This window comes from Hydractinia symbiolongicarpus, chromosome 1 (genome assembly GCF_029227915.1).
Source record: "Hydractinia symbiolongicarpus strain clone_291-10 chromosome 1, HSymV2.1, whole genome shotgun sequence".
In the NCBI taxonomy this organism is placed as follows: Eukaryota; Metazoa; Cnidaria; class Hydrozoa; order Anthoathecata; family Hydractiniidae; genus Hydractinia; species Hydractinia symbiolongicarpus.
The window spans coordinates 3,429,588-3,445,684 of record NC_079875.1 but is presented as its reverse complement, the minus strand read 5'-3'; the positions used below and the strand labels follow the sequence as shown (position 1 = coordinate 3,445,684).

The 16,097-nt window shown below is 35.7% G+C and overlaps 2 protein-coding genes across 2 annotated transcripts; one reads left to right on the top strand and one right to left on the bottom strand.

Moving 5' to 3' along the window:
* The first annotated feature begins 14 nt into the window (after positions 1–14).
* Positions 15–13,287, top strand: LOC130630600 (heterogeneous nuclear ribonucleoprotein K-like). The gene is made up of 14 exons (XM_057444159.1): positions 15–170; positions 7,828–7,879; positions 7,962–8,056; positions 8,167–8,190; positions 8,369–8,401; positions 9,298–9,341; positions 9,823–9,895; positions 10,665–10,793; positions 11,079–11,423; positions 11,511–11,631; positions 11,720–11,769; positions 11,889–11,938; positions 12,402–12,521; positions 13,117–13,287. The coding sequence occupies exons 2-14, from the start codon at positions 7,870–7,872 to the stop codon at positions 13,145–13,147; spliced, it is 1,125 nt and encodes a 374-aa protein (XP_057300142.1). The 5' UTR covers positions 15–170; positions 7,828–7,869; the 3' UTR covers positions 13,148–13,287.
* On the bottom strand, positions 2,859–5,461 carry LOC130624138 (zinc finger protein 862-like). The gene is made up of 4 exons (XM_057441440.1): positions 5,093–5,461; positions 4,890–5,012; positions 3,234–4,783; positions 2,859–3,058 (listed from the first exon to the last, which is right to left on the bottom strand). Exons 1-4 carry the CDS (start codon positions 5,459–5,461, stop codon positions 3,055–3,057), a joined length of 2,046 nt encoding a protein of 681 aa, XP_057297423.1. The 3' UTR covers positions 2,859–3,054.
* Positions 13,288–16,097: the final 2,810 nt, after the last annotated feature.

Here is a 16,097-nt window from a genome sequence, read left to right as displayed (position 1 = left end):
TTAACTTAAAAGTTATTTTAAATCTAATTTATTTTGGGAACAATTAAAAGGAACTATATATAAACGTTTAATATCCACCTTGCTCTCCCTATCACTCCCAAAATCCTTTTCGGGCAACGTGCACACTGTACCAGCAGCTGCTGCCGTCAAAGTTTCCAAAAAATTCAAAGGTTCGTTAGATACTTTATTTGGATTGGGTAAACTAGCTTACACGTTTTGAACATTATTTTTGTTTTTTATTTCTGTTTTTCTCGTTTTGTTTTCTTTGTGTTGATCTAACCATGTTTAAAGGCCAAATCAGACAGACACGTTTAGCTAGCTATATCTTCAATTCCGCGATTCAATTTCACATTATAACAATTTTTTGGAGGTAAAAAGTTTCCCTATTTTAGGTGAAGAGAGTGCAGAGCTAGACACATTTTGGAAATTTAAGAACAATGTTAGGAAATTCGGGCTAATTTTTTTGAGTAAAATCTAGATAGCTAAGCATCATTTCCAGACAGATCTTTATTGTGGTTACCTTACATTGGGCGGACGTCACAAATATTTGCTTTTAGAGTCACCCAACCGACCCTAATTTTTTATCGAAATTTTTGATATACTGAGTCAGAAAACTAAAATGACAAAAAAATATTGTAGGATTGTTGTCTACCCACAGCGATTACCCACCATTATTGTTGTGCTTCGCTTCAAAATGCGAAAAGGGTTCTGAGAACTAGTTAAAAAACGGTGTGCGAAAACTCTATTTAAACGAGGTGCCAAAGTCATAATTAAATATTGGCTATTCAATGGCTGGATGGTTGGATACAATTTTTTGAATTTTTGAGTTATCATTCGCCGACCGACCGCTTCTATTTTTGGTTCTCAAATGACTCTATCACCAAATATTTGTGACGTCTGCCTTAGCTAATTATTCTTCATTACGAACTAGGTTTGTTTTAACCTGTAAAATTTTGAAATTGGCAGATGTAGCACAAATGCGATTTGTCAATTAAGCAAAAATTTTAATTAAGATTTTACTATGCGTCACATTGTTTTTATATCTGCACAATAGTAGATTCTCGAAAAAAACCTTCCTTGCTCTATTATTATTATTTTTCTCGCAATTCTTCCACTGAAGCATTAAACCATCACAAGGCAGGTTACTTTACCTTTCACTGTTGCAATGTGAATCCAGATGACCATTTATTTTTAAAAGCTTTTTTTTAAAGTTTCATGGCCATCATGTACATGTCACACAAGCCACATAACTAGCTAGCAAGGATACCCAGCATAATTTTCTTACCACCGGGAAATCAGAGAAGTTAGGTGGAAGAAATTACGTTGGGTCTTAAACGATATTTTTGTGGTTAGAAACTTGCCACCCTTTTTGATTGGCTAATTCCATGTTTCTTGCTCATGTGGTCACGTGAGCAAGATCATTCTGAATATTTCATGCAATATGGTTTTACTCACCCTAACAAACATTATTAAAACCCTGAAGTTTTTACCAGAGTAAAATGTGGCCAGGCTGGGTAAACAACACACAGATGAATTAGAATGGCCTCTTAAGTGATTAGTCACATTGGTCAATTTAAACTTGGGGTTTCTGCAAAGTCATTTGTTTGCATCTAAGCTTCTGTTTTGTAACCTCTAAGAAGAAAGCTTAATCAACTAGGCTAATAACTAGTTTGATCATAGACAACAATGCTGGGGTTTGCAGTGGTCATTTTACATGGGAAACACCATAAAAATATGTTTAGTCATTGTTTATCTAGGTAAAGTTAGGGGCAAATTGTTTATTTCAGTGTTTACTCCACTGGCTTTGACTTTGTGTATATATTACTTCGCACCATGAAATTCTTTGTTATTTGACAATTAAATTGTTTAATTTTTAATAATTGCTAAAAAATTTTAGAATTTTAAATTTTTTAAATTTAACATTATTTATAAATAAAAGCGTATATAATTCTAATTGTGTGTGTGTTTTTTAAGTTTTTTGAATTTCCGCGCCCGAAGGCGTAGGAAATTCTTTAAAACCGTCGTTTTTTTCTTTCAGAGCATTTTTTGAGAAAAAATCGACCCTGGGATTTCACGTTGGTTCGTCACAGATGTAAACTTCGTACCCAAGCTCCTTAACTACTGGGAAGTCTAGTATTGACGCTTCAGGCCAAAATTGGTATTTGTTTTCGACAAAATTTGGCCCAGTTAACAAAAAAAGTATGCTGAACATAATGGTGACATAATAATTTTGATTATTGTCACCTAAATGTCATTTTAGGCCAAAATTGGTCCAAAAATTAGAACTATATACTTTATTTTTAACAAAATTTGGCACAGTAAACAAATAAAGTATGCTGAACATGATGGTGACATCAAAATTTTGATTTCTTGTTACCTAAATGTCATTTTAGGCCAAAATTGGTCCAAAAATTAAAACTACTTTATTTTTGACAAATTTTGGCACAATTAACAAAAAAAGTATGGTGAACATGATGGTGACATCAAAATTGTTGTTTCTTGCACCTTAAATGTCATTTTAGGTCAAAATTGGTCCAAAAATTAGAACTACTTCATTTTCAACAAAAATTGGTAAAGTTAACAAAAAAAGTATGCTGCAGGCCTATCAATAAGAAAAAAGCTCCCGCGCGACAAAACGCGCGCGCTGAGAGGGGGAAATTCTGTTCGCGCGAGCGATCTTACAGTTCCAAAATTAAGACAAAAAGAGAAAAGAAACATTAATTTCTGAAGTCGGGGGACGATTTAACCAGTGAACCCCTGAACACTGGAGACTCGAAAGCCTTTATCTTGACTTCATTCGTTACGAAAATTGTATCATGTATATATGTTAATCTCTTTTTATCTACTTGTGGTGCTTAATTAATATAACAAAATTCTATTTTTTTTTTTAGGTTCGTATATATATTTGAAGATAACTATTTATAGAAAGTGTTTCATTATAGTTTTACAAATAGAGATCGTCCTCGCTGTCCCAGCTCTCGTCACTTGAACAACTATCATCATCTGAGCGATCATCATCAGTTATATTATCGATACGGTTTGGTTCTGACGTATTCAACTTGAGCCGCCTGCGTTTTGCCATGTAGAGCACTCTCGCTCTTTCGATGATTTCTTCCCGCTCCTGAGGTGACCACAGATTATCGTTGCCAGAAATGATCAAAGTATCCTCCAATGTATCGTGAGCCATTGAAAGTCGCCGGTCTGATAGAATGGAAGTGACAGTACTAAAGCACCGTTCCACACTGGAGTTTGATCCGGATATGCTGAGAATCAAAGAGACGAGAAGGCTCACGTTGGGAAATGATTCTCTTTTGTATGTCAACACCGACTTCCACATGTCGCGTACTGCCATTTTATTGTAGTGAGTCGCTGCGTGTATTTTGAACTTTTTCCATTCGACCAATGATCGGTTCAAGTCGAATCCTGCATACACGAGGGGCTTGGCGAAATGATTATGTAGAAGAATTATTTCCCGATTACCGTAATCTCTATCAGATTCCCAATATTCCATGTCGATGAATCTCATTGATGTATACAATTCCTTGTCCCTCTTATAATCACAAAAGCGCTCCTTGAGAACTTTAATCAGTGACTCGCACAACTTTTTTTTCAGAGCTCGAACAACATCAATGGCATGGTCTTGATTGATTTTATTAGTTTGGAATTTTACAGTGACGAAGGTTTTATCTTTTTTCCGCTTTTCGCCAGCTTTAATGAATTGACCCTCTAATGCTCCACTCAACCAATTCTGATCACCCGCTTTGGTACTAACACTGTAACGTCCAACATAACTGTCCAAAAACTCCAAATCACCCCCAATTTCGTCAATGTTTTCATTCAGTTCAGAAGTTGTTTGGTCGATAATCGAATTGACTGAGTAAGGTAAAAGATCATTCGATTCAAATATTTTTGAGACAGGAACAACCATTTCAAGCATATCGAGGTAAGTTGCTATAGTCAACAAAAATTCATAGGATTTGAACTTTTTAAGAAGGCCTGAAACTTTCGCTTTCGTAGTAGCATTACTCCCTTTATCGTCCGCGATGTAATTTTCGTATGCTGTTATGTACGCTGGCCATGATTCAAGGATATTCTGAAATCCCCGCCTACGATGCCCAACAAACCTTGTTCCTGTGATCTTCGATATGTTATAGTATGTGATACCTAACGCCTTTGCACATTCTGCAACTTCAGATTTTAGTTTGCCACTATTTCGCAAGAGATAAAAATTTGTTGTGTAGAACTGATCAACCTCGTTCAGCTTGTTTATATTGAATGCTTCCTTAACTGCGAGTTCTATGCGGTGGTTTGCACAGTGAATCATCAACATCCATGGCCGCCCCTGATCCTTCATCTGCGTCAAAACACCCTTGTATTTACCAAAGTTAACACTGGCTCCGTCCGCCGTACAACTGACAACCTTTTTAGTGAAGCTCTCTTGGTCCATCAAAAGCGCACTATTGTCGTCACGGAAAATACTTTCAATACCGGCAACAATCGAACAAGCATCACCCCCACCGAACCTAGCCACTTCCAGCAAACTTGCAACCACGTAAACTGGAACACCACTCCTCTCAGTTCTCACTAAAACAAGTTCTTTTTCCCTTCCAGTTTTTCTGGCTTGGCTACCATCTGATAAAATCGACATAAAATAACCACTTGCAAGTACAACTGCACATTTTTCCCTGACAGCTTCAGCTATGCAATGAACAAACTCACGTCCAGAACGACCGTCTTCTTTCCTCTCTATGAGTCGCACACCATTCTCCTTGCAGCATTTAACCTGAAAAGTCAGATAGATAAAACAATAATGGTCGTACTCAAACAATACTCGAACATGGTTTCTACCTATTTCGAAAACTTTAAACATATTTATAAGGGCAACTTACCAAAACACCAAAGTGTTTGTGTGGCATTGTCGGTTCCATCGCCATGTGATACGCACATTTGATAAGCTTCGTATATGCCTCAGCCGCGGATTTTGCGTTTGCTGATTCAATAGTCGTTTGGATCTATGAAATATGAAGTGAACGTAATTGTGTTAGAGTGAAAGTAAATAAAACTTGAAAAACCCTATTTTGTAGAAACAAACCTTGTCAACGCTAGCTCCCGTCTTAACACATGTGATTGATGGTAATCGATCTTCCTTTGGTTTACTTTTCTCACACGATAGTGCGAGAGAATGACCTTCGCCGGAAATATGTCGCGTAACAGAGTGTTTTGTTACGAAACTTGTCCCATCAATATATGTCAGGACAGCTTCCTTCACTGGTCCCTTGCTATTCGGATGCTGAAGAATAGCAGGCTTGTTTTTCGCACAAAGTTTGCACCAAACGAAGTTAACAAATCTATTTCCGTTTTCTTCTAAAGTTTTATGTCCGATAATATCATCAATACCCCATTTCATAAAAGTAGATAATTGGATTTTGTTCCCTTTGATACTTTTTTTTGACGAAGACATGTCGCGATAATGATTTCAGATAAATATAGCAATCGAGTTTTCAAAACATACGACCTGCTGTATTCTATTCTATTTTAGAATAACGTTTCGAACGCTCTCACCCAGAGATGTTCCCATAACAAAACTATTTTGAATGAATGGAGAAACAGGGAGATGGAGTGTTATGTAAAACAAAAGAAATACATTACTCATTTTCTTGTTTATTACAAGAACAGGTTCCACATAAATACGCGTGGTGTGATCAACAAAACAAATTACAAGTCTTGTTACACAACTAAAGAAAAAAACGACATTTGATAACTGAAAGTACGAAAACAAAAGAAATATATTGCATTCACAAACAAAGAGAATCATTTAGCAAATATTTCTTGGGTTTAAGGCAATAAATAACAAATTAAGTTTGATAAATTTTCTCCCTGATCTTTGTCAGAGCATCTTCAGATCATAACTAAAAACGTCTTTCAACATGCATGTAAATCATAATTGTTACGTTACAAAAACATTGTTTGACCATGTGACTATAAACATCATCCACTTCTAACTTTTTCATGTCGATGTATCTTCGTACGATTCCGATTTTAGCATGTCGGGGTCTGGTAACAAAGTAGATTCACAAAACGGAATATCTAAAGGTCATTACTGGAAAGATATGTTTTCGCTTCGCACCTAACGTGAATGGTTGGTCAGTTTATGATTAGTAAAATGAACTACTCTATCTAAAATAGAAAATACAATCTCAGGAATTTAGGATATTATCGCTCAGCTACATAACATGGAATCAATCTAGGCGAGTGAAAAATCACTCCACAGAGGCCTCATATTTCAGAATTAGGCGCGTGTTTGCGTGCGCGGGAGCGATTGCGCGCCTCTTATTGATAGGCCTGATGCTGAACATAATGGTGCATCAAAATTTTGTTTTTTGTCACCTAAATGCCATTTTAGGCCAAAATTGGTCCAAAAATTAAAACCACTTCATTTTCGGCTAAATTTGGCACAGTTAACAAATAAAGTATGCTGAAAATGATGATGGTACAAAAGTTTGATTTTTTGTCAACTAAATGTCATTTCAGGTCAAAATTTAACCAAAAATTAAAACTGCTTTATTTTCGACAAAAATTGACACAGTTAATAAAAAAAGTATGCTGAAAAATGGTCACATCAAAATTTTGATTTTTTGTCAACTAATGCCGTTTTAAGACCATAAACGTTTCAATCGCAAGACTTTCAACCATGAATGATAGGCTGTATTTTTTGTTAGCAATTTCTTTTAAAATGTGAGTTTACTATGACACGTTTCGTTTTGTTTGCGTTTGTTGTAAGATATAATGTCACTGGTGTGCTTTATCTTCAGAGTTTCATGCACTAAACCCCTTCAAATGTTTGGCACAATAACACAACGAATTAGCAGGTTTTTATCAAATATTTTGGTAGCGGGCGGAAATTCTTAGAGCACCCAGGGCTTCTTGTTTTACTTTCATTGCGGAACACCTTCCTTTATTCTTGTTGTAACAACCTCTAGTGCTTTTTTTAATGTTACAAAAATGATGGCCAAGTTTTAGCAAATATATTCATTTATTGCAGTTTACCTTAACAAGTATATAGTAATGCTCCAGGGTTTTTGCAAATTAAATAAGAGGAAATTTTGTTACAAACTGAAAATGAAAGAAAATATATTTTTATTAATTTTTTTATTTTATAAAAAGTTATTTTAAATTTAATTTTTAGAGCCACAAGCATATAAAAACAAGTTTAACGGTATTAGCAACAATATGTAAAAGAATAAGCAGTTTATATTACCCAGGGTGATGTGTTAATATTTGATGATGTTTTTTATCATGTGATTAGTTGTTTGGTTTCACTACTTGTTCGGCCTTCTCTGTGAACATCCCCACCCCTTAAAATAGCTGTAGCTTTGTGAGTTGCACAAAGTATTTTTAACATAGAATCTGAGCTATGTATTTTATTTGAATTATATACGGTAGTGATACATGGGCAGTGAAGAAACAGTTCAGATGAGCTAAAAAGCAGGCTAAGTATCCATAGAATTAAAGATGTTATCCAGATAAGAATATTGAATTGGCTGGGGCACTTGGAAAGAATGGAGGGGGATAATTGGGTAGGAAAGTGTAGAGACTTGATAGTTCCTGGGGCAAAGCATAGAGGCATACCGAGAAGGAGGTTATAAGGACAGACTTGATATAGAGGAAGTTGAGTTTGGATCTAACACAGTCTAGATCAGATTGGAAGAGGGTCATTAATATACCCTGTCCAACCCATGCTAGCATGGAAAACGGACGTTAAGCCGAGAATGATGATATGTAAAGGCATAAATTAATTACTTAATTTCTGATTGCCTTTATTTTTAGAAGCATTATACTGAATAAATACATATTCAAAATCTTTATAAAATGAATCAAGGTAAATTTAAACTTCATCTATTTTTACTTTATCTTGGTATTTTAGTAATAGGCTATAGACGTGTATTTTTAAAAATTTGTAGGTGGAATGAAACGAGGCAGTGAAGGTGGTCCTGGTGGTGGTGGCAAAAAGATGAGAGGAGATACAGTTACATTAAGGTTTCTTCTACTTAGTAAAGTAAGTTTTTAAAGGTTAACTCACAAAATTTGCTAAATGCAATTCCCTCAAACCCATTCCTTCAACTTTGAACAATCAACCTTTCTATATAAAATTTTGATATATTTTAGCATGCTGGTGGTATAATTGGCAAGGTGAGTTTCAACATAAATAATACATTTATTTTAAAGCCTGTTAAAACTTGTAGGTCACAAGCTATGCTGCTAGGCAACAGGTCTGGATCACCCTAAATGAACTGTAAATAAGGTTTTTGATATTCGCACATAACCATTAATATATAAAGTTTTTATTGTGTATTTTTCTGTTTTACAGGGAGGCCAAACAATCAAAAGATTACGATCAGAGGTTAGTATATAACCAGTGTTATTTATGCAAGTCTACATGCACCAAGTATAATTATGTCTTCAACCATTGCATAGGGTTCAAAATTGGGAAGGGGAAGTATCTCATTATAGTTTTGGTAGGCACTGTTGTGGTATCTAAATACCAAACTATAGCCACAATGAATATAAAGCTTTTTGAAATTATCTGAAATGTTTGGACCCGATAACCTGCAAAATAGAATTTATACAAAATTCTACCTAAAAATATTACAGCTACCTTACAGCTGAACATTAGAACTGATGGCTCGTAATCACTGAATCTATATTGAATTGGATTTATCCAGCAATATGAAATGAAAACCTAATTCTTAAGAGCCTTCAAACGTGGATCTGCAATTTTTCTTGCAGCTTCATAAAATTAATTGGATTCTTGTTTTAAACGTGGTAGTAAAGCTTTATGTTATCAGTGTTTCCATTGGGTTGGAAGACTTTACAGGACTTTCTTAGGGTCTGGGGAAAGTCAAGATAAGTTGCTCATTGTTAGAACTAGTCAATAATAAGGCACCTAGTATAAAGGGTGGAAAGGTAAACATTCAGATGCTTGACATATTGGGATGTGACACATAAATTATGAAAAAAAATATTGTTTTTCTCCAATTTAAAAAAACGGCACGCTAGTGATTTATATAATTTTAAATGTTTTTTTCATATAATTTCAAGTTGCTAATTGTGTTTATTTCTTATTCTTTTCCCGCTCCTTCTCCAACCCAACTTCAAATCTGGTTTCCATTTATAACCTGGTCTGTTAACCATGTTATTCCTGGTTTTGATTTCGTCCGATGCAATTGATGTCCTGGTCAACTCCATATTCTACCCGGAAACTACCCATATTCCACTTGGGTGTTATTATATTTATAGTACAATGCCACTGTTAATGTACCTGATTCTAATACACACGAGCGGTAGGTCCCATTCTCCCGGTTTGATTCTGGTTAATTTTCAAATCTTGCTCTTGCTGATACGTACACCCAGGGTGGAAGTAAAGTTGGCACTGTTCCAATCATTTTGTAGAGAAATGCCTTCATCCTGATTCAAACAACCTTACACTAAAAAGATTCAATAATGTGTGCAATTACAAATTAGTAAAAGTATTTTGTGCTTTTTTTTGGTAGGATTTGCCAGTTATGTTTTAGCCTACAACTGAACTGAAGCATGAATATAGCCATTCATTAGATTCTTCCAATACCGAAATGATGAAAGTTTCCTCTTTTCCCCGTATCTATTAGCAAGTGCAATTTCTATGAAAATAATGCATAATATTTTCTTATTTTTTGCCCCTTGTGTTAACAACTGTAACACTGGTTATACGTTTTAAAACAAATATACTATGATAAAATAAAAGTTCATTGTCTATTTTTTATTGAATGGCATCATCATGTTTAGGGTATTATCAATTGCTGCATCTCAAGAAAATGCCATAAATGTTTTAAAAGAATGTCTCCCATTGTGTCATGAAGTAAGTACCATACTATCTAGCTTGTTGAAATTTATTGAAGTAATGCATAGTTGTTTTCACAAAATTTATTTTTAAATGTAAAAACAAATCTGACAAAAATCCTCTCACTTCTAAAGGAAGATGTGTACATATGGCTTATAGTCTTTTTCAGGAGTGGCATGCGATCGCACGCTCACGCCTTTGCACACTCCTAAATGGTGTGTGATTAATCGCACGCCTGAAAAATAAATATTGAGTTTTCAAAATCAACCTATAAAATCCATTTTGTAGCGTGAGATGGCAACCCCCAAAATAATTTTTGGAGACTCGTCAGACAAAACGTCCGATAGATTTCCGTATTGGTCATAGATCTCAGAAATTATTGAATAGTCCTGGTCCTTTTAATCCACGAGCAAGCCTATTCATAGCCAACCTGACCATCCTAACTGATTCACCGACTCCTGACTTAGTTAAAAAACTACGTAGACATAAGTCTCTTTTGCCTGGCCCCTTCGTTGTTGGTAACCAGGTCTTACCAAGAAATGCAGCCATGCGGTTCTTAACTAATGTGGAGGTGAACATGTGCATTTTACATTGCACGCATTACTTGATTTACACGTGCGAATCAGCGCACACCTACTCAAATATTCCTGAAAAAGACTGAGCTTACAACGTCATGTAGAGACACTGTTTTGACAATTAATACATCTTAAGTTGTTAATACCTTGAGAAAGTAACTTTTACTTGATGCTTGTCCTGCTGATGTTGTTGCTTTCTTCAACTGTTTTAGCCGCCTTATCCAGTAAACGCAGGTGGACAAGCGCCTAAAAGTGCTTATGAGGTAGATTTTCTTATCCACTCCAGTCAAGTTGGTGGTATCATTGGACGTGCAGGATTTAAAATCAAAGAGATCAGAGAGGTTATTTCTTTTTTTGTTGTGATACGTGGAGCTCTTAAATAAACATGCTTTGAAATATATATTTTTGTTAGCCCTCACCTGGAAATGCTTCCCTTCTAAAAACATTTTTCCTTTCAAATAAGCAGCTAATATTAATTTAATAGCCATTGCCTTTTTTTACAAACAAATGGATTTTCTGTCTAATACAGCAGTTATTTTTAATTCCTGAACCAAGAAAGTTTTAAGAATAAGTAACAAGAAGAAGTTACTTTTAGGTAGGCAATTCTAAATTATTTTCTCTTTTAGACCACAAACACCAGTATTAAAGTCTATCAAGAATGCCTACCGAGCTCCACTGAACGTGTTGTTGCACTTGGTGGTGGCGAAGAAGAAATCATTGCAGCCCTGCGGAAGATTCTCGAACAAATGCAAGAACAACCAATTAAAGGGAACATAGCCCTATATGATCCAAGCCAAGAATGGAACAACTCCAATTATAACGACTATGGCCCACCCATGGGTGGTGGCGGCGGTGGTGGAGGTGGTGGTGGTAATATGCGTGGAGGTATGAGAGGAGGAATGCGTGGTGGAAGAGGGGGTGGTAGAGGTAGCAATTTTGGAGGAAATCGTGGTAGTAATTTTTCACCCATGGTAAGTATGTTACTTGTAGTTTTTATTTTTATTTTTTTATTTTCAGGTTTAAATTAACAAATTCACTTTGGTGGTGGTTGTTTTTAGGGACAAAACAACCAAGGTGGTTTTGGTGGAGGTGGTGGTTTCGGTGGCGACTCTGACTTTGGTGGTAACCAAAATTACAACAATTTTGGTGGTGGTGGAAATAATGACTTTAACAACTCGGGTAGAAATTCCATACTTTTTAAGTATCTTTTTTTTTAAGTGGAAGTTTCGAACAATAATGTTATGGTTGCCACTCTACTTGTATTTAGCACCTGCTGGAATGGACACACAAACTACACAGGTTACTATACCAAACGATGTAAGTCTATACTTAATTTTATACTGTAGTTGTTGCAAATCCCTTAATAGTCACTGCCTTTTTATGTAGAAAAAAACTTGTTTTGTTTCGTTTTCCTAACTTAGATTTGTTTATTTCAGCTTGCTGGAGCTATAATTGGTAAAGGCGGCGAAAGGATACGAAACATCAGGTACCACTCACATGCATTTTAAACAAATTACATTGAATGTGATTTCAATAATTAAAGCAACTTGTAATCTATATTATAATACCCGTATACGTTTGTCCATATGTCTGTGACGCAAAATGGTAGCTTAGCTGCGCAAGTAACGAGACGCATGCAATGCGGTATAAAAAGGACGGGTGAGCCTGTGGATTTTTCCATGGGCTAACGACTAGTAGTAGATATTTGTTTGTTATTTATATCCTCTTTTGTGTTTAAAATGTAAAAATATCGTGCAAGTGTGCCTAGTTCTCAGTTAAATACATTTAAACAAAAAAAGTATCAATGATGAGCATGATAGTTGAGCAGATGACATTAAATAAGCCAGATTAATGTCTCTCCCTTTAATTTGTTTATATTTAATAAAGTTAAATTGTCTCGGCATTAAGATTCGAAAGTAGTGTTCATTTTTTTTTTATTCGTTATTTAGACAAAGAAGTGGCGCTGACATCAAAATAGAGGATCCACAACCAGGAAAACAAGAACGAGTAATCACTATCTCAGGAACTCCTGATCAAATTCAGTATGGTCAGTTTCTTATGCAACAAAGGTGAGATGTGTAGAATGTTGTTTTTATATCATTAGAAACAAAGACTAGCTATTTAAAATTTGTAGTAGTACACTAAGGTCTCATCAACGCCACTGCAGTTAAATTTGTACCACTGGGAATAGAAATTACTAAAAAAAAGGACATTGTAAATCTACACTGGATCTATCCGGCTTGACCCGAATCACTTCTGTGACATTCGAATAAAAACGCTGATTGACATTGTGAACGCATTTTGAATCACTTCCTGTTACAAACATTTTGGCTGGACAAAATATTGATAATTGCTAGCTATACCACCTCCCCCTTCACTTAAGCGGCAAACTTATTTTTGAAATGAATATGGGCAAAGAACAATAGCATGATGTGACTACAGGAGGGGATTGTTTGCAACCTTTTGTTTTTAGTATGCGGACTACTCACGTTATGCTACCTTGGAAATGAATTTTCGCGAGCTTTAGTTAATATCGAGAAAATTATATAAAAACTATATAGATTCGCACTATCTTTTTCTTCTAATTTACCTAGAGCTACATAATTATATATGTAATCTCAACCTCAGCCAGCTTTCTTAGAATGTTTTTTGTTTCGTTTTCAGCGTCAGACAATACTCTGGAAAGAAGCCATAAGTCATCAAGACACTCTCGATGATTGAAGCTTGATTAATTGGATGTCTCTATCTCTGTGTGTGTGTTGTGGAACACTCCTCCATTGTAATATATGCCCCGTATGGACATTTTTTATTTCAGAATATATGTATTACATTGTATGAGTGGTGTTTTTTTCGTATAGGGCCGTTTCCTCTTTTATCCCGACAGGTAAATTGAAGTGGATTTCCACGCGCCAACGACTAGAGTGATTTAAACGCAAAACAAGAATTTCCGCTCGCTACCAAAATATTTGATGACAACCTGCTAATTTGTTGTGTCATGCCAAATCATGCGAAACATTCGAAGAGGTTTGGTGCATGAACCTCTGAAGATAAAGCACACAAGTGACATTATATCTTACAACAAACGCAAACAAAACGAAACGTGTCATAATAAGCTCACATTTTAAAAGAAATTGCTAACAAAAAATACAGCCTATCATTCATGCTTGAAAGTCTTGCGATTAAAACGTTTATGGTCTTAAACGGCATTTAGTTGACAAAAAATCAAAATTTTGATGTCATCATTATGTTCAGCTTACTTTTTTTGTTAACTTTGCCAATTTTTGTTAAAAATGAATACCAATTTTGGCCTGAAACCTCATTTGGATGACTTCCCAGTACTTCGGGAGCTTGGGTACGAAGTTTAAATCTGTGACGTTGCAATTGACCATTTGGGACAGGGTTAGTTAGTTAGTCAGCTATCTATCCTCCTCTCAGAAGAACATGAAATCCCAGGGTCGATTTTTTCTCAAAAAATGCTCCGAAAGAAAAAAACGCGGTTTTAAAGAATTTCCTACGCCTTCGGGCGCGGAAATTCAAAAAATATATTGCGGTTGCATAAAATCAACACTGGGAAAAGTGTAGTGAAAAATTTGTATTTTAAAATTTTCCTTTGTTTTTTTTTAAGCAAAAGGGTTAAGTTCAAGTACCAAACTACAAATCACCCTGCTATGTAGCTGCTGTGTATCGTTGGTTTTTACCAGAGCATCATCAAATTTATAAAGACAACAAAAGATGTATTCGCAATGTTAATATTTTAGATTTAACGAACCGTGTTGAAAAACCTAAAATTTGCAGTGGGGTACCTGATAATTTTCAGGTGGACTGTTGTCCCATGCAATTCCAATATTTACCGACCCACTATTGATGACAAACCATATAAATGCAAACAGTTTAACCGCACTCTTGATTGCTTTTTACTGTGTACAAGTGATGTATGTTATACATGTTCAAATTTTATCAAGGCACAGGAAAAATCTGCACAGGCTAAAAGTAGGAAGTTAGATGAACCCAACCTCGATCCCAGTACATGTTGTCTCTTTTTGCATATCGGACGGCGAGACGAACATGACGAACCTTTTTCGTCAGACCTATCAATAAGCGCAGCGCCGATGAGAGACAAAAAGCCCTGGGAACGATGTTGAGCTGAACCTGCAAAAGACAAAGCACCAGTTTCTTTTACATTACCACTGAGACTAAAGTTGAAACTTCAAAATCAAAGATTGAGATGTCAACAGTTAGAAAGTCAAATTAAGGACTTGCAGTCTTCTCTTGAAAAAGCTAGTGTTTATGTCAATCAAGATATGAGTGATGATTTTATTAACATATTTAGTGGAGTCACTCCAGACCAAGTGACCCCATTTATGAATCTATTCTGGCAGCAGCAACAGAAGCTTTTTACAGCGTCAAAGTCAGGCCGCAAATTCCATCCAATGATAATATGGTTTTGCTTGTCATTGCCAGCAAAGTCACCGTCCTGTTATGAAGAGCTTCGCAATAGTGGTGTTTTAGTGCTTCCAAGTCAACGTACCTTAAGAGACTACCGCAATTACATCACACCAAATTCAAGCTTTAATCACAAAGTTATACAAGAATTAATTCGACAAACTAACGATTATTTTGATGTAGAGCGATACGTTGTGATTCTTTTTGACGAAATAAAAATACGAGCTGACTTGGTTTTCAACGTCTGGAGAATTAATCGGCTTTGGGAAATCCTGTGTTGAACTTCAGTCAGTTAGAAGAGAACAACCTTGTCACACATGTGTTAGCATTTTTGTTAAGAGCTTCGAAGTCGTCTTCAAATAAATCAGAACTGGCAGCCATATTTTCTCTTTTCCTGCTAGAGCTTTATTTTGATTCTGTGCATGCACCGCAATGTTTGTCTTGCCTACTCAAAATTACGCGTTTAACATAAAGCCAAGATATACGCGCTAACCCTTTGACGTGTGCCGCTCTTCTCAACCTGGGTTTTTCGAGTAACTGTGAATTAACGCAGTCACAAAATTAATGCAATACTTAATGAACACGCATATGAAATTAAATGCGTCGGAAAATTAAATCAGAAAGGGTAAACCTTTTTGTCCAACCAGATTGCCTCTTTCTGAAAAAGACCAATGTTGTTACAACCCAAAAAAGAAACGGAGATTTCCATTTCTAGAACGCAAATAGCGATGGGATACTTAAAACAAGAATTTACCCGAAGGAAAAAAACAATATTTAGGGCATAAACTTTGATCAATGTAAAAATCATATGTACCTTTGCAAATTTTGTGGGGAAACACTTCGGCGCGCGTTTTATTTATTTTTATTTAGGTTGCGTTACAGGTCCCAAGGCTCCTTGTCTCTTTTTATAACAAGACGGCCAGACGAAATCTCTCTGGGTGCGGGTCCTGTGTTTACTTCTTAAAAACGTGTCCAAAATAATATCCCGTTTTCGTAACTGTCCAATAACTTACAAAAAACGGATTACGGTGTGTTGTTGTTGTCACTGAGGCACAAAGGCCAAGCGGCCAAGCGTAGCGTTGGTTCAAAGTTCAAATCGAAAGCTTCTTGCCTAGCTAACCTTCCTCAAGTATTAATTATCATCTAGGGTCGGAATCTGTAGTTTGTTTTGATTAAAATCCCAAAAATTGAATTCAATGCTA